Source organism: Zootermopsis nevadensis, unplaced genomic scaffold (assembly GCF_977971745.1).
Source record: "Zootermopsis nevadensis isolate Lab colony 2312 unplaced genomic scaffold, Znev_1.0 Znev_ptg000009l, whole genome shotgun sequence".
In the NCBI taxonomy this organism is placed as follows: Eukaryota; Metazoa; Arthropoda; class Insecta; order Blattodea; family Termopsidae; genus Zootermopsis; species Zootermopsis nevadensis.
In genome coordinates, this window is record NW_028259141.1 from 2,573,113 (window position 1) to 2,592,270 (window position 19,158).

At 37.1% G+C, this 19,158-nt stretch overlaps 2 protein-coding genes, 1 long non-coding RNA gene and 1 pseudogene across 4 annotated transcripts; 1 reads left to right on the forward strand and 3 right to left on the reverse strand.

The window, feature by feature from the left end:
• The first annotated feature begins 1 nt into the window (after position 1).
• Positions 2-16,061, forward strand: LOC110835684 (uncharacterized). Its single transcript, XR_002544975.2, has 3 exons — positions 2-104; positions 12,523-12,616; positions 15,741-16,061. It is a non-coding gene; the product is annotated as an uncharacterized LOC110835684 (long non-coding RNA).
• Positions 843-3,165, reverse strand: LOC147874319 (protein CFDP2-like; annotated as a pseudogene).
• LOC110835683 (uncharacterized) lies at positions 3,574-6,942 on the reverse strand. Its single transcript, XM_087345563.1, has 3 exons — positions 6,336-6,942; positions 5,897-6,072; positions 3,574-4,436 (listed from the first exon to the last, which is right to left on the reverse strand). The coding sequence occupies exons 2-3, from the start codon at positions 5,897-5,899 to the stop codon at positions 3,795-3,797; spliced, it is 645 nt and encodes a 214-aa protein (XP_087201689.1). The 5' UTR covers positions 5,900-6,072; positions 6,336-6,942; the 3' UTR covers positions 3,574-3,794.
• LOC110835681 (uncharacterized) lies at positions 8,042-17,492 on the reverse strand. Of its 2 annotated transcripts, none has more exons than XM_022076167.2 (4): positions 17,351-17,492; positions 16,053-16,175; positions 12,485-12,574; positions 8,042-11,077 (listed from the first exon to the last, which is right to left on the reverse strand). In XM_022076167.2, the coding sequence occupies exons 1-4, from the start codon at positions 17,378-17,380 to the stop codon at positions 10,895-10,897; spliced, it is 426 nt and encodes a 141-aa protein (XP_021931859.1). In that variant the 5' UTR covers positions 17,381-17,492; the 3' UTR covers positions 8,042-10,894. The 2 variants fall into 2 exon arrangements, with proteins under 2 accessions (XP_021931859.1, XP_021931857.1); XM_022076165.2 differs by having other exon boundaries at positions 16,053-16,178; positions 17,351-17,491.
• Positions 17,493-19,158: the final 1,666 nt, after the last annotated feature.

Sequence of the window (19,158 nt, forward strand, 5' to 3'; positions counted from 1 at the left end):
CTACAGATGTATCTTGTGTCATGCAATAAGCCTACATATTCAAGTGAATTAATGCCTGTAAAATTAGGAGGAAGATATGTATAACAAAATTGAAGAAAAAGAAGGTAAAGTATTTCACTAGTACCAAAAGCGATGAAAAAATGCTATTGCATTACTTAAAACATAACAAAAATTATATTTGAAAAATATAATAAGAATTTACAAAACAGAAATGTCTCCAGAATGTGATCTGCTTAGACTAGAAAGTGAACGAATTCAATTTTGTAAGTACAAAATACATTAAATTATTTATTCAGATTGGAAAGAAAAATTACGGTTCGCAGTAAAGTTACACAAAAACGGGAAATCGTACATAATGATGATAACACTGGACGGAAATATATTCTTCTAGTGAATGGTCGGTGAATTGAATGTGTGAAAAGTGACGAACAAGAAAAACCAAAAATATAATAAATTATGTATAACGTACCCTTCCACAGATGTTAGGAATTTTGTCACACTCTTTGAAAAGGATGGACAACTCTCGAAGAATATAACTTGGTTTTTTTACCCTCTGCCTCATCTTCATAAGCTACGTTATGTTGTACTCACTGATTTAATGAGTATAACCTCACTTTGAGACTTCGTGCAGACAAAATTAACTCGCCTTACAAACCGATATTTATCAACCCACTATATGTACAAAAAGCTTCGGCCCAATTATTAAACTGCTTTTAAAAACTCATTCCCCCTTTGAACTTTTTTTAAAAACATATTTCTCCACTATGCAATGTCTATCGGTAACCTATCTAGATGCAAAATACATCCCAGTAGTATGTAATTTTTATCGCTACATGAACAAGTTACATGCATGCACATTTATTTGTTGCAATCGTATTTTGGTGATCATTAAAGTAACGGCCACTTCGTAGTACGGACTAATGTTTGCGGCTTGTAATTAGTAATGGTAAAAATCGAATAACTGGTGAATAATTCGCAAATTATAAACTTAGCACTTAAGCGACCCATTCTTCAGCTCGCCGCGGGTCACAACATCTCCTCCATTCCTCTCTGTCGCGTGCTCGGGTCGTCCTTTGTATGATGGTTTGTTTTTTTGTCACCAGTCTTCCAACTCGTTTGATGCAGTCCTACATTTTCGCCTATCTTGCGTAAATCTCTTCATTTCCACATAGTTTTTACAGCCCACATCCTATCCTGAACTTTCCTTTCACTTCGTTCATTGCTTCTTCAACATTCAAGTTAGACAGCAGGGGCGATAGGCTGCATCCTTGCCTTACTCCCTTTTTAATAAATGCCTTTCCTTTCTCGATTCTCCGCTTTTATTATGGCCACCTGATGCTTATAAATACTGTAAATAACTCGTCTATCTTCATACTTCAGCCCTACCTTCAAGATTTCAAGCATCTTATTCCAATTTACATTGTCAAAAGCCTTCTCCAAGTCTACAAATGTCATAATTGTGTCTTTATTTTTCTTAATCTGTCCTTCTTTTATCAAACGTAAGGCCAGAATTGCCTCTCGAGTACCCACACTTTTTCTAAAACCAAACTGATCCTCAACTAATGCCTCTTCAACTTTCCTTTCTATTCTTCTGTATATTATTCTAGTTAATAATTTTCATCCATGAGATATCGAGTTGATTGTGCGGTAGTTCTCACATTGGTCTGCTCTCGCTTTCTTGGGAAGTGTGAAGATAATGTTCTTTTGGAAGTCTGACGGCATTTCCTTTTTTAGTATGCTCCATTCTTCTTCCATCAAATTACCTTCAGTGATTTTCTTTTAACCCTGAGATAACAGCCTCGCTCCATTATCTTTTAATCTATCGATGTCCCATCTGTTTGCACCATGTTTATTATTTATTCTTTTGAATTTCAGCCTACACTTCATCATCACTAAATTATTATCTGAGTCAATGTCTGCCCCTGGGCATGCTCTGCAATCCAAAATTTGATTTCTGAATCTCTGTCTAACCATAATATGATCCAGCTGGTACTTTCTTGTATCCCCCCGGTCTGGTCCGTGTATATATTCTCTTGTGATTTTTAAAAAGTGTGTTTGATACAACTAGTTGATATTTTTCACAAAATTCTAAAAGCCTACTTCCTTTCTCATTCCTTTCCCCTAGACCATATTCTCCAGTAATATTGCCTTCCTTTCCTTCTCCCAGTCTCCCATGATTATCAAATTTTCATCATCTTTTACATACTTAATTCCTCATATATTTTCTCTATTTCATCTTCTTCTGCTTGTGAGGTGGACATGTAAACCTGTAAGATGGTTGTTGGTTTTGTTTTGATTCTGATAAGAATAACTCTATCATTGTATTGCTCATAGTAACTGACTCTATTACCTAATTTTTTGTTCATTAAAATTCCCACTCCCATAACACCATTCCCTGAGGATGTGCTTATTACTCTATAGTCCCCTGACCAGAAATCTTGTTCGTCTTTCCATTTTACCTCACTTATCCCCACTAAATCCAATTTCAACTTATTCATTTCTTTCTTCAGATTTTCCAGTTTCCCAGCCCTATTCAAACTCCTAACATTCCACTCTCTGAATTGGAGAACGTTAGTTTTATCCATTTTCTTTCTTTCCCCTTTTTATGGCCTCCCTCCGAGTAGTTCCATGGCCACATAAATTTCTGACGTTGTACTCGACGATAAGACAGTCTGCCCAATGAGCAGGGGGCCGACCCGGCGGACGCTTCCTGTCTCGTGGGTACCACGTCAAAGTGGTAGTACTCCATCTGCCATCGTTTCGCCTCACGACGTGACCTGCCCAGTGGTGCTTCTGCTTCGTCACATGCCGTAATGGGCCTTAAAGCCTTGCATCCGTCTGATGTCATCAGAGTGAAGATGGCGGTCTCTCTGCTGGTGTAAGGTGACCAAGAAGTCGACACTCAAGGGAGGCATGGGCGACTTGAAATTGCTCCGCAAAGCCCTTAGTAAGCGTCCACGTCCCGGCGCCGTAGCAAAGTGCCGGCAGTACGATGGAGTCGAAGAGTTGAGTGCGTAGTTTTACGGCTTGCGTCGATCATCCTTTAAATAAATTTATATTCTCCTGCGAAGTTGTTAAGCTACTTTAGAAACACGGTGTATATTACACTAACAAGCCAGAATGTCAATTCATGCCGAAATCGGAGCTGATAAATTTCAGGGAATGCTTGCTATTAATCTGTCCAAAAACTTTTGTCCTAACGCCTAATATAAAAACAAAGACTAAAGTACACAAGAGTGTAATTTCGACATTGGGATCACTAAATACCAGGAGTATGTTGATCGTCTGTGCTTTTAAAAAATAACACTGCCTTTCGGAAGCTGGATCTACTTCCTTCCTCAGTTTATAAAGGGGGGAAGGGAACCTACACAGTTGGGTCAGACAGAAAGAGTTCAACTGTCTCTGAACCATTCAAAATTGACTTTCGCCAGTTGTGCTGTATAGGTGTGAAACTTGGTCTCTGACTTTGAGGAACATGGATTGAGGGACTCAGAACAGTTTCTTGAGGTAAAAATTCGGGCCTAAATGGGAGGGGAATGTATCATTTGCATTGTGACAGCAGAAAAAGTCATATTCATGATGGGACAATAGTTACTTTAATCTGGGTATGCAGTAATACTTCTGCAGACTCTTCCGATAATAGGAAGACTTACATATCTCACAAGAATATGCGCATCCCTCCCATGTATTGACTCACTGGATTATCCTATTAACGAATGGATTTAATGTCACTGAAATACAGTGTAGTCAATAATGAGATTACGATGGTAAAGGAATCATTTATGATATACATCTCATAAATGTGGCTGCGATCTACCATGTATAAGTAGATGTTTCTTCAAAGAATCCTTCTGAACAAATGATTTTTTACAGATAAGACAGAAATATGGCCGCTCCCCAAGGTGGATGTGTAGATGTATCTTAAGAACACTCCTCCGGCTAAATGACCCATTAGACAAATCACAGGAATATGGTCTTTCTCCACTGTGCGGACGCTGATGTGCCTTCAGATGACTTTGTAGATTGAATGATTTGTTACATACATCACAGGAATATGGACGCTCCCCACTGTGCATAAGGTGATGTACCTTCAAATAACTTCTATGGCTGAATGATTTATTACACACATCACAGGAATATGGACAGTCCCCATTGTGTATGCGTTGATGAATCTTCAGTGTAGTTTGAAGAGTGAATGATTTATGACACATATCACAGGAATATGGCCTTTCTCCACTGTGCACACGCTGATGTGCCTTCAGATGACTCTGTTGAATGAATGATTTGTTACACACATCACAGGAATATGGACAGTCCCCATTGTGTATGCGTTGATGATTCTTCAGTGTAGTTTGAAGAGTGAATGATTTATGACACATTTCACAGGAATACGGATGCTCACCATCATGTAATAAGTCCTGTTCATTCGGAGGACTCTAGCAAACAAATTGAGAAAAATAATATTATTACAAATCTTATTAGGAAGAAGAATGAAACTGAAAACAAGACATAAGCAAGCCCAATAAATATTGCTTTAATAAAGTTATGTTCTTTTCAGAACAGATTTATTTTCTCAGTGAGATAGCATTATATTTCCTATTTCATTTAGTTCCTGGCTACCTGTGACAAATAGGTTAATTCACTTGCCAAGACCGTAATTTTATACATAGCAAACAAACTCTTGACTGACAGCAAGCAGCAATGCAAAAGAGTTACATATTCAAACCACATATTCACATTCCATAACACAATGTCCGAGTTCAAGTTTGCTTCACCCAACCAGATTCCCTGTTAGAAAACCCGAATCAAATTTATTAGTCTGATGGGGAGAGAAAAAAGAGAAAATAACCAATCTATTTTTTGGTATCTAAAGAATCAAAAAGCAGATACACACTGATGTAGTCATAATGGTGACATATAATTCTACGCATTATAATGAATCTTCTGATAAAAATCTTTCAAACAATATAGTTTACCATTAACTGGGTTCAATCTACAGTACAGATAAGAGTGAAAGGAGAATCTAAAACAATTAAACCTCAAGTTCACTCACATTCAACTAAATCAACAATGATTTTATATTACTACTTGCATCATCTACTTATTAACCTTTTGTAATCCTTGCATCTCTTTATCCTGAGAACAGAATCTCATAAACACTGAACAGGTCAGATTGGCAAACAAAAGAAAATGCAACCATTCTGACACATTCACAGCAATTTGGCCTCTGAGAATGCTGCCAGTGACATCAGAGGTGTTTGGGGCAGGTGACCTTAGCTTCAGTAGGGTGTCTGGCCTCTGTTCGTAGTGCGGACTAATGTTCGCGGTTTCTAATTAGTAATGGTAAAAATCAAATAACTGGTGAATAATTTGCAAATTATAAACCACACTAATAATATATATTACACAAACAAGTCAGTATGGCAATTCATGATGAAATCCATAGAAGATTAATTTCAGGGAATGCTTGCTATTATTCAGTCCAAAATGTTTCGTCCTTACTCCTAATATAATTACAAAGACTAAAGTACTCAGAAGTGTAATTTTGGCATCGACAAGACTAAATTCTTGGACTGTGTCAATCGTCTGTGTTTTTGAAGCTGGATCTACTTCATTCCTCAGTTTATAAAGTGGGGTAGGGCACTTACTCAGTTGGGTCAGACACTGGACCCTTCATTATTGATTTGTAAGTTTGCAAGTTGTGCTCTATGGGTGAGGAACATGGTCTCTCACTTTGAGGAAAATATTTGGGCCTACATGGGAGGGGAATGTATCACATAGAAAATTGCACAATGAAGAGCTTCATGGCCTATAAGATCAAGAATTAGTTGGATCTATACTACCTCTCCCCCAAACGCCTACATGGCGTGTATCGAGACAACTTTACTTTACTTACCATTCATTACAGTAGTTATTGCTTCCTGCATAAATTATCTGCATTGCCAGAGCACAGATCCTTGTCAGGAAGTAATACTTATTTAAAAGCGTCTCATCATGGATTGTAGTTCCATGTTCAGGTTTATGACAGCTGGGTTCCCTCTGGCAGGCTGCCATGCAAATACATCATTCATTCTACAAACAGAAAACATGTTACCACATAAAAAATTATGTTCAAGTGTTGTGGAAAGAGATATGTTTAAGAATCACATGAAAATTTTACAGAGAATCTGAACACATTTCTGCTGAACTGCTTTATAATTTTGAATGTAAGACTGGAAAGTGACATGGTTACTTCAAAGTTGCTGCTAACCACCCCACAGGAGAAACAGTATTATAAAAATTTGATTTTTGTTCCTGTAGGGGTAATATATACACAAACTAAAATTAATTCTTGCCTTTTCTGCGGAGTCTGAATGAGCCTGAAGCAGAGTTGATCAACACCTGGGCACAGCATAACTAGCATATATAGTCCTCGATATCAAAGTTGAGGAGGTCGGAGGTGTGAAAGAGAAGGATGAAGATCATGTCTTCATTTCATATAATGACAATCAAGTCACCATTATCAAAGTTGAGGAGGTCAGAGGTCCGAATGAACAGGACTTGTTGCATGATGGTGAGCGTCCGTATTCCTGTGATATGTGTCATAAAACATTCACTCTTCAAACTACACTGAAGAATCATCAACGCATACACAATGGGGACCGTCCATATTCCTGTAATGTGTGCAATAAATCATTCCATCTACAGAGTCATCTGAAAGCAGATCAGCGTAAGGAGAGTGGAGAAAGGGCATATTCCTGTGATGTGTGTAACAAATCATTCATTCAACGGAGTCATCCGAAGGCACATCAGCATACGCAGTGGAGAAAGGACATATTCCTGTGATATGTGTCATAAATCATTCACTCGTCAAACTACACTGAAGATTCATCAACGCATACACAGTGAGGACTGTCCATATTTCTGTGATGTGTGTAATAAGTCATTCAGCCATAGAAGTCGTTTGAAGGTACATCACCTTATGCACAGTGGGGAGCGTCCATATTCCTGTGATGTATGTAACAAATCATTCAATCTACAAAGTCATCTGAAGGCTCATCAGCGTACGCACAGTGGAGAAAGGCCATATTCTTGTGATTTGTGCAATGGGTCATTCAGCCGGAGGAGTGTTCTTAAGATACATCTACGCATCCACAGTGGGGAGCGACCATATATCTGTGATATCTGTAAAAAATCGTTCGTTCAGAAGGATTCTTTGGAGAAACATCTACTTATACATGGTAGACAGCAGCCACATTTATGAGATGTATATCATAAATGATTTCTTTACCAGCGTAATCTCATTATTGACTACACTGTATTTCAGTGACATTAATTCTATTCTTTAATAGAATAATCCAATGAGTCAATACATGGGAGGGGTGTGCATATTCTTGTGAGATATGTAAGTCTTTCTATTATCAGAAGAGTCTTCTTCTTCTTCTGTGGCTCTCCGCTCCATATTCGGTCCATGGTCTCCTCAATTCTCCTCTTCCATTTGGTCCTATCCTCCGCTGGAAGTTTCGAAACATCTTCCTTTTACGGTGCAAAGTTGTTAGCCTTGCAACCAACCTTCAACCTGGAGGACCAAGGTACCTGTCTTAGTCTGACCTCTCCCCCTCGACCAATCTGGCTAGGGAGGCCCTACCAGTAGCTATGCTACAGCCAGCATAGCTCTTGGGATCACTGAGGTACTCAAGCCCCACCACCACGACAAGGTGCAGGTACCATTAAGTGAGGATCAGAAGAGTCTGCAGAAGTATTATTGCATACCCAGATTAAAGTAAATTGTCCCATCATGAATAAGACGTTTTCTGCTGTCAGAATGCAAATGAATACCTACTCATGCACATTTGTGTTGTACAGGAATAGTATCCAGGATAGGAATAGTATTTGTGCATTTGAGGCAAAGGGCAGTCACATTCTTGTGTAATACAATGATGAGCATCTCATGATGAATGACTTGAAGTTTCTCGGCGCCTGTATGCAATAAAATCTTCTTGCATCATGTGTTGCATTATCTGTATAACATTCATTCATCAAACAAGTAAAACAGTAACAGTGAGGTCTTTTTGGTGTAACAATTTAATTCAGTTTATTACTTCCAAAACATTTTAAAACTGTTTCATTGGTATGGAAATGCTATATAATTTTCTAGATGTGTTAAGCATCTGTCATTGTTATTTTCAGTTGGATATTTTACTGACAGTTCAAAATAATCTTACTAATCATCAGGTTACATGCGGGTCAAACAAGGGTATAAGTTGCAATGGCTGTGTTATAGATAGCCCACCTTCGGAATGCTTCTTCTTCTTCCCTTTCTTGACCATTACTTTGGTCTTCTGGTGCCTAATAATTTCTTCCATTCTCCTCTATTTTCCCATCCTAACGGAGGCAGTTTCCACTCTATCGTGGTTCTTGTAATTCTGTCGTTCCATCCTGGTCTCGGTCGACCTCTCTTCCTTCTCTCTTTTGGTAACCTTTCCTCCTCCATCCTTTGCACGTGTCCATACCAAATCAGTTGTCTTTTCTCTATCTCCTCAATTATATCTCGGTCCACCCTCATGATTTCTCTAATCCTTTCATTCCTCACTCTCTCTCTTCTGGATATTCTAGCCGCTCTTGTTAGGAAATCCATTTCCATTATTTTCAACTTCTTTTTTTTGTTCCGAAAGTTGCCAAATTTCTGCTCCATATAGAGCCACGCTTTGTATCATCGTTTTATATATTCTCACTTTCCTTCTATTTGTGATGTTTTTCTCCCATGATATTGGGTTGAGGGCTCCTATGAGTCTTCTTCCTTGTTTTATTCTTTCCTCTGTTTCAATTTCATACATCCCTTGGTTCCCTATCCTCACTCCTAGATATTTAATCTTTTCTGTCCTCTTTAATAAATCTCCTGTTTCCATTATCAGTGCGTCATTAGTATTTCCTATATTCCAATACATTGTCTTATCTAAATTTAATGGTAATCCCCAGATTTCATATTCTTCTTTTACTTTCCTCTTCATAAATTCCAGGTCTCCTTCTGTTTGTGCTATTATCACTTGGTCATCAGCGAATTGTAGTGTATACATTGTTGTATCTTCGTCTAATGGTATGCCCACTCCCTTACACCTTTTTAATACTTCATTTATATATATTTTAAAGAGTGTCGGCGACATTCTGCAGCCTTGTCTCAAACCTTTTGTTATCCAAAACGTTGTTGTCAGTCTCTTTCCTAGTTTTACCTGTCCTTGATCTTCATAGAGAAGTTCTACTGCCTTTATTAATGTTTTTCTTACCTTACTCATCTCTAGGGCTTCCCATAATTTATTCACCGGTACATTATCATATGCTTTTGTTATATCGAGGAAGATCATATGTAGCTCTCTCCCCATTTGCCACTTTTTCTGCATAATCTGTGATAGACAAAATAAAATATCTATACATGACCGTCCTGTCCTAAATCCGCTTTGTTCCTCTACTTCCTGTTTTCCATATTCATCTTCTATGAGATTTTGTATCACTCTGCCATAGATTTTGCTGAAGGTGTTGGTTACAGCTATTCCCCTGTAATTTCCACATACGTCTCTCTTTCCCTTCTTATATATGGGTATAATATATGCCCTTCCATTCAGCTGGTACGTCCTCTTCATTTATTGTTCTTTCTATTAATTTCCTCACCATTCTCATTAATTTCAATGTTCCATTTCTTAATAGTTTGCTTGGGATATTTCCAGGTCCTGGAGCTTTTCCGTTCCTCAATTTTTCAACACTTTTCTTCATTTGTTCCAGGGAAATATTTTCATAACCTGTTTCCTCCTTTTGAGGTTCTGTCTGCATCGTCTGTTTTGTTCGGCCCCAGACACATCCCATATAAGATAATGTTACATTTTCCCGCTTCTATCATTCCTCGAACTATCGTTTTATCGCATCGATCGTTCAAAAATCTTAGTCCCGGCCCACAATTTTCCCGCAATGATCGTTTCTGAGAAATTAAAATGCTGGGTTTTGTGATAAATTAATATCGAAAGACGCACAATGTTTTTAGAATATGCAGTAGCGGTAACCTGTTATGTCGCCCAACAAGCACAGATTCTTTTGGAATGAGGGGTCAGCGGTGATAGTTGGAGTGAATGGTGGTGCTCATTGTTAGGAATTTTACGAGTTTAATTAGGGTGAACTCATATTTCGTTCCAGCGATGCCAGATGGCATGTGCAGTGTGAATTTCTTCACAAATGCTTTTATTATAAGTACAAAGGAAAGGCGGGCGACACTTTTCATTCTTCTGGTTCATCTCGTTTCCAGTGGTTCAGTGTATCTACAGCGACGTTTCGTTGAGTTCGGCAGTAATAGTATTTCCAATCTTCCTGTTATTGTCAGCGAAGGGGGTGGGAGTGGTGAGGAAGAGGAAGACGACGAATGCGAGCCTGAAGCTGTGCCGAGTTTTGCCGAAGCATTGGCAAAAGTGAAGTCGTTCTTTTATGCGCATAATATTAGTGAACATGACGAGGAAAACATTTTGAACATGGAAAGGGCTCTGTTTGGCCTAAAACGTAAAGTTTCGACAAACCAGTTGTCCATTAAAGACTTTTTTGGTAAAAAGAAGTAACTTTGAAAGAGAAACATTGTTTGTTTTAAAAATTGTAACGCTTTCCCGCAACTATCGTTTTCCTGTATTCATCGTTTCTATTTCCCACCCCCGCCGAAAACAATGCATCGAGGTGTCACTGTAGTAAGAATGCATGGAACTACAGTTCCATTTAGTCATATCTCATCATACGGTGATTGGTTAAAGCACATGGATATGTCCCCACACCTTATGCATGAGTAAAGCACACGAATAACTCCACCGTCTTTACCTTTTTCATAAACTGAGACACAGGTAGAACTTTAAAGATACAGGTAGATTCTCACAGTTAGAAGGAAAACTCAGGGAAATGACAAATATATGTCAGGTATGTGTCCCGCGATGTAGCCAGGATTCTCCTCCTCCTTTTTCACACCTCCGACATCCTCAACTTTGATATCGATGACTTGATTGTCATCATAACAAATCTCGAGACTCGTTTCACCATAAGAATCAGGTACAACTTTCTGTAAATTCATGGAGTCCTGTAAAATAACCATACTCATTATGAGTCTTGACTCTGCGCTCTCACTGCATGAAATGGAATAATTATCAATACACTTGTACTGAATCAAACTAATAGCAGCTGCGGAACATCTTTAATGGAGCCTGACGATGGTGCATTTTATTTAATATTTCTCTTTTTCTCGACATGATCCATCACTTGATATTTTAAAACAAGATCACTACGATCTGGGAACTAGATTTGCTCTGGTCCCATACAAGGGACTAATCCCAAAGAATTAATAAGACTCTTCTATGGGACAAATCAGAAAAGGTATTTTCACCTACAGACAAGAGCAGATCCAGATCTCAAAATATAGCGGATCTATTTCAGAATACCAAACTATGGACAAAGTCCAAAAAAACACCAACATGCAATCATAGTAGCTGTTTCATTAAGATTTTCTTTCTTATAACTATCAAAACCATTACTATAAAAAGGATTTTTCTAATACAAATATCACTTCAATAGAATTGTCTCCATGTAATATGAAATCAAAGACATCCACATCAGTTTACTCGGCATGTTCATGCCAAAGCAGTGACAATGGCTGATCTGATTATGGCTTGGTTTACGTAATGACACAGTAAAGCACATATTCAATGGTCACAAAAAATTTTGTTACGGGGTTTATTCCATAGTTACATGTACACACCATGAATAAAATGCACACAATAAAGAAATTACATTTTGTTCTGGACAGAAATACCGAGCAAAGTATCACATTAACGCTCCTCCCTCCAAGCCGACTTTATATATGAAGTCAAGTTAACCTCTTAAATATTTGATTCAATCAAAGATGTGCCAAAACGACAGAGCAAAAGAGAATATTTGGGTCTATGGAAACAAAGTCAAAAACAAAGCACAAAATGTTATGATGCAATTTGCTTCTTCATTAAAAGGCTCCATGGCTGCAAATTTATCTCCTGATCAAAGTTTAATATTACATAGTCAATGTTATCTTCCCATATGGAAAGAGTTAATGATGCTTAACAGAAATGATAACACTGTTCTAATAAATCAGTACAATTTGTATCAAGATACAAAAGATAATCTTAAAACATTCATAGTTCCGGTGAATTGTATAGCAGGCAGTATTTTGTATACAAAGCCCACAAATTATACAAGATTTAAGGCCACATTTGTTAAAAATATTTCTCAATTTGGTCAATGATTATTTTACATGTTTTAAAACTGATGCAACAGAAGTTTAAAATGGTATTTCATAAACACTGAGCAACAAAATTCAGTCCCCTGGCACCATTTTGCAAATGACACTTCAAAATATTTTCACCAGAGTAGAATTGCTTCGTGTGGAGATGGACAAGAGAAACACAATAGGTAATCCTACACATTTCTTAAAAGTTAATTGTAATGTACAACTCACCGTATGTTCACACTTTATTAATGGATGTTTTGTTATAGGATCCTCCTCTTCTTGTGTATCAGCAACTTCCTCAGTTCTTATATTCATCATCTGCGAAAGAAGTCGTTACACATGTCTCATTCTATGAACGAGGTACAACTTTTAGTAAAATTAAGTTATGCGAAACCTCCATACTTGATGCTGATCATGACCACGTTTTGTCCACTTACAATTTCCATGTAAAATGTAATCATAACGCAATAAGACATGCTTGCAAAATAAAGGGCTAGCACAAGGATCGATAACCTTTCTTGGCTGATAGGTAACTTGGAGGAGCTGATAATTATATCGAGCATCATAAAAGAGCGTCTATATATATCTGGACTGAAAAAATTAGACTACAATTGTGGTAATGCATGTGCTGTACGAACAGCCTCAAGAACAACTTAACAAAATAAACGTAAAATCGAATGTTTCATTTCTTTACTGAACTAAGCTGCTGAACAGACTAGTTCCCAGGCAGTCAAGAAATTAGCCACATATACGGAACCCAAAGGTTTACAGAGTTGAGTTCAAAGAGCGTGCCACTAGTTGCTATCCTTAGCCACAAGGATCCAGTCCTTGTGATTATATATTACTTCTTTAACAACTATTTTAATATTATCCTCCCATCTATACCTTCATCCACCAAGGGGTCTTATCTATTCTAGTTTTCTAACTGAATTCTTGTATTTATTTTTAATGTTTACATTCACCACACATCCTCCTTGATTTGATAACCATGAATTAATATTTGATGTAGACAGATGATTAAGAAGCTCCACATTAACCGTCTTCTCCAGTCCCCATTATTTCCTTCAGTGTTCCAAATATTGTGCTCTGTACCAAACTGTCAAAAAGCATCAACGAATGTTCTTCCCTTAACCCTTTACAGCTGAAGTCGTCAAAAAAACATAAAATAATTCAGTCAATACCTGCCTCAAAGGAAACACTACACATTCGCATCACAAGATCAATTAACTAACACATACTGGAAGCCATCTCTAGTAAGTATGACTGTACATCAAACATGTCGTCATTCTACAGAGCACAAAACAGCGATAATCACCCGTTCAATCAAGTAATAAAAATATCCATCATAAAATAAAGAATGAAAGTAATTCTACTTGGCAAATAACCAAAAAAATATCAAAATACAAATATAATATGGAACAAATTTAACAACAGTAAACACAAAACATCAACATAAAAACAACATAATAGCACAAATAAACAAACAAAGGACATAAAGAGAAATGGACCACATTTGTATACACATGCAAACAAACCTGGCATATAACAAAATTAAAAGAAAGTATGGATAAAAATAGCTTTCCAAAAAACTGATATCTTTAAAAGACACCAAAAACCTAAATCACAAAAAAAAATTGATGGTGGAGGTGAAAATAAACTAAATTGCACACTAATTATATAGCACAAAGAGATCACACACTTCAAGAGAGGTTTAAAGAACATGTATGTTCAATATCGAACAATAGAGATCATCAGGCAATGCACATCATATCCCAAATATAGGAGAATCCTATGGCCCCAAGGAAGATTCTTGGAAATAATAAAAACAGTCAGTAAAGAAAGATGTTTAAACTATTATAGAAACAGCACATATACTGTACCCAAAACCAAACCAACAGCTGAACGATATCCACACAGTCATAACCTGATCTTTGACGCACTATACAAGCAATATTACCAACAGCACACATCCTCCCCCCTTAAAAGAGGAGTTTGAAAAGTAATGCGACTACTCGCATTACACACCATCTGAGGATTCCTGAGGTTTTGGCAGTTTCATTGCCGAAGCTATACATTTTTTGTTGCGTCCCACCAACTTCTCAAACGTGTGCAGTAGCCCATTTCCAGACATCTTGCGTAGGGCAGCAGCGGTAGCTTGTTTAACTTCAGAGTCATGTTCAAGCGCTGGAAATGCTCAAAAATCACATGGAGCAAGGTCTGAACTGTGGGATGGGCATTTCACAGGTGGTCCATCGATGTCTGGTACCGCCTCCATCGCCACATGCAGGGCTGTGGAGTCAGTATTGAAACCTCTGACTCTGGCTCCTTCTTATAAGCTAAATATGTATTAATATTGGAAAACCTGCTACGATATTAAATGGTACCACAAGAGATTTCATCACCACCAAGTGGATCAAAAGGCTACTTTTTAGATTTATAACCTATATCTAAATACACGACTAATGGTTAATGCAGAAATCAGGTGATTTGTAGACAGTTTGCATTCTTGAGGTGCTGGAGCCAAAGTTACAAAGCATTATTAACACATCATGTGCCTCAATGTGTCGTTGAATCTCACTAAGCGGAAGGCCGCTGGCAGCTGACACGGTGGCGAAAGTGTTCTTAAGATATTATACAGAGGTAGGAGTCGGTACATTTTTACCGACCCCGCAACCCTGGTCACATGTGCAAAATGTGGTCCTGCATTGTCTTGAAGCAGACACCACCTTTTCGTCAAGAACCCTGATCACTCCTTTCTGAATTGCATTCCCCAAATAAGTTTCAAGTATATATCCATAGTAAACACCATTCAAAGTTAGCTTCTGAGGTAGCCATTGCTGAAGAATAATGCCTTTTGGGTCAAAATACAATATCAGCATCACTTTTCCAGATGATAGTGCTTGGTCTCCCTCTTCGAGCGCCGTCAACCACCCTTTTGTTTCTATTTTTAAAATATTTCAAAAACTGAAACATTGTAGCTTGGCTCATTGTTTCTGTTCCATACACATTCTGTAACACCTTTAACGTCTCTTCAGCACTTTCTTTGAGCTTCACACAAAATTCCATTGCACATCTCTGCCTTAAAACATGAAATGTCGTTCTGTTCCACCATTGCAAACCGGATTTTTGTACCAGAGCTTTTACAGACACACACACCTTGGAAAATGATATCTGTATTAATAGCTAAACACACTTGAGGAAACAAAACAGCAAAAGTGCCATCTTGATGAAGGCCACTAACGATGAGCAGTGTTGCCAATCTCATTACTGTTCAAACTCCCCTTGTACATAAATCATATAGCATGACATTATACCATGATACACAGCGCAGTACACTCCTCCATAACAGACGACATATGAAAGCCACAAGACCTAATGTATGTGTTAATGCACCACATCAGTCTTAAATAGATTTAAATATATACACAAATATATGAAATGTTATTTATTACACATATTATTGCAGACCTTAATTACTCCACAGACGTCTATTATCACAGAAGATTGTATCAACAGAGCACACAGCAAGAAGCAAGATACCAAAATGCAGTAAACATATCGACATAGGAGGAACTGTGACAACCCAACATCATACGAGCATCCAGCCTTAACAGGAAAACACAACAAAGCCACTGACATTTGGAGTTCAACCGACACTAACAGTAACAGAAATGTAATATGAATATGGAATTGGAAATATATTTTTCACTTATACTAACTCAATACAGTAAGAAGAAACACTCAGGCATTTGTATGAATGGACAGAAAAAAAATCTCATCTGAAAGGAAGGCTTACCTCAGTTTCATCTTTCTTTACTGAAGTTCCTGATTGTACATGAACCTCATCTGATACCATGCCAATGGAATCTATTTCACTTTGAACACCAACATCATTTTCGATTTTGATTATACACAGGTTCTGCTGTAAAATTAAAAATAAATTATAAAATTCTGTTAATATCTCAAAAATTGAGGGAAATAGTTGTACTCTGAATAATGCATATGAGCAATATTGTAGTAATATGACGATATTCATGAATGCTTCTCATTACAGCTAAATATAAAAAATATACGTAATTTAAATTCACACAGTGGGTGGTATATCCAGAATTCAATATGGATTTCAACCATAGTATATGTTGAAGGATATATAAGAAGTGAAGGGCACACACAAAGAATTTCACTCAGGTATCCTCCTGTTCTACACATCTCAAGAACCAAACAATATTGTGTAAACACTACAAAGAATAAATAGGGAAATTTGAATTTTATGAAACCAACATTAAATGTAATACACATTCGCATTCCCAATAACCAGTCCAAAATAACTTATGTTCTTCCCTTTGGGAGAGAAACCAGGTTTCACACCCACAAAAAATACAAAGTCTTCAGGAAAAGAACATTGTTGTTACAAATTCCGATATTTGCTGATATACTGCACTGACAATAACTTTGGTGTCATAGAACATGTAAGAGGTTAGAGTATTCTGATCAATTACTAGTGCTTTCTAGGTGGGACATTCAGCAAGCATTAAATAGCAAGCTGCGTACACTAGTGACCAGTGTGTGTTTTGTATAAAACAGTTTATTTTATTAAACTGGAAGTGTTGTATGATTCAGCGCAAGTTTGGAGTACGACTGCAGAGAAACTCCAAAAAGAACAACTATTTAAATGTGTGTGGAAAAGATTGAACATACAATTTCTGGGTTGGCAGTAAGATGTTTGTAAGTATACCAGAAAATACTGCATGTATACAGACAGCACTCATGCGTAGCCAAGGAAAATCTGTAAAATGGCTGCCACAAGAGCTTGGTTTAAAGATTTAAAAAAATCATCCATTTTAACCATATTAAGAAAAGACTTAAAATGTTTGCTTATAAAATTCAGATCCAACAAGCAGTGAAGGATGTTGATGAATATAGCCAAGTCAAATTTTGTGATTCATTTCATTAATATTTAGAAGATGAGCAAACAGTTAATTAACGCATGTTGTTCTCTGTAGCTCAGTTTCACATAAATGGACATATCAATAAATAGAATATCCATATCTGAGGCACTGATGATTCCCAATCAATAATGCAACAAATACATACATAACCCAAATTCAAGTATTTCTTCTTCATGATTTTCCAAGTCACTACGTTCCTCTACTTTTTGAAGAAATTCGATGTAGTTCCCGGAATGGAATCACAATGTCCTCAGAGGCCGGCTCGGAAAGGATGAGACGCATGCGTGGCAACAAGTCATACGTTCTATGAGGTAGTGAACCAGGACAGCCAACTAAAGAAAAACAAATTCATTTCCCATGTTATCTTGTTACGACTACAGATGTCTCTTGGGTCATGCAATTAGCCTACATATGAAAGCGAATGAATGCCTGTAAAATTAGGAGGAAGATATGTATAACAAAATTCAAGAAAAAGAAGGTAAAGTATTTCACTAGTACCAAAAGCGATGAAAAAATGCTATTGCATTACTTAAAACATAAAAAATTATATATGAAAAATATAATAACAATTTACAACACGGAAATGTCTATAGAATATGATCTGCTTGCAGGAGAAAGTGAACGAATTCAATTTCTTACGTACAAAATACATTAAATTATTTCTTCATATTAAGAAGAGAAATTACGGTTCGCAGTGAAGTTACACAAAAACGGGGAATCGCAAATAATGATGATCACACTGGACTGAAATATATCCTTCTAGTGAATGGTCGGTGAATTGATTGTGTGAAAAGTGACGAACAAGAAATACCACTTCGGTCATTTCAGAAGAGCATTTTGCCTCCATCTTCAGGGTTGCAGTAGGGTTTTTGGTAAGCTGTTTAAAGATGTTACTAATTTATTTCAGACTTAGAACATTTCAAGTGCATAATTTTTGTTGCAATGTGAATAAGCAGTCACAGTTCACAGTTTCTTATAGACGCCATGGAACTGTGACAGATCTTTAAAACCTTCAGGCATCAAGAATATAAGAAAATAACAATATTGTTCCTCACCGTTTACTTCTGTATGTTAGCTTAACAGCAAAATCAGGTTACTGCATGTTTCACTGATCATTCTATAACTAAGATCTTTGCTGAAGTAAGTAATAGGCTTTTTCATTGAACACAGCACTACATAGCCTACTTTGAACTATAAGAAGGAAAATGAGATATCAGGCTGTCATGGAGATAAATAAAGAAGTTTGCTATCTTCTTGAGTGTTGCATCACGTAGTCTGGTAGAAATTCACTGAAGTATCAAAGGCGGGAAGCACCTCTGAATTTTAAATCAATTTATACTAGACTATACGTATGGCGAAACATCCCTATTAAAGCAATCTCTATAAGAAGTAAACTTCAATAACTCTCACTTCAGTAAGAGTGGGAAGACATAACAGAATCATCAGAAAAGTTGTCCTTTCCTAGATTACAAATTCAATTACTTAAAGTTTTTCATGACCTTATTTTGTCTTCTTAGTGGATCTGTCTTCTGTGCCTGAAAACAAAAAATTCTGATAATATTTCCTGGTTGGCAGCTCATATCCTAAAGTGAAATGCTTTATGCAAACATAAAAACTCCAAAGTAGAGAAAAATGCACCTCCCCCTGCGCCTTCAATCATGTGGTGAATAAAAAAATATAGTGAAAAAGTCAGCCAAGAAATTCGGCCTATGCAAATTATATGATTCTAATACCTACAGCATGCATTAGTTTTTGGTGTGTGTTATAGACCTCGTCGAGATCTCTACATCTATGGGTTATGTAATATTGGTTACTAGATGGCAGGAGAATACTTGAACAGTTTCTTTGGTTTTCTGTGATTTCACAAACATTGTATATCATTGACGATTGTATGCTCTCCGCTGAGAATAGTGAAGAAGGAAATGGCAATTTTTTTCGGTTTCAAATTAATAG

Bases quoted from the DNA above. Each gene is read 5' to 3' on its own strand.
- LOC110835681 (XM_022076165.2), bottom strand. From the start codon at position 17,380: ATGAAGAAGAAATACTTGAATTTGGGTTAT. The intron at 12,575-16,052 runs GTAAGCCTTCCT...CTTCTTTCGCAG, and splicing joins TAAAGAAAGATGAAACTGAG to ATGATGAATATAAGAACTGA. The intron at 11,078-12,484 runs GTGAGTTGTACA...GTTATTTTACAG, and splicing joins TAATAAAGTGTGAACATACG to GACTCCATGAATTTACAGAA.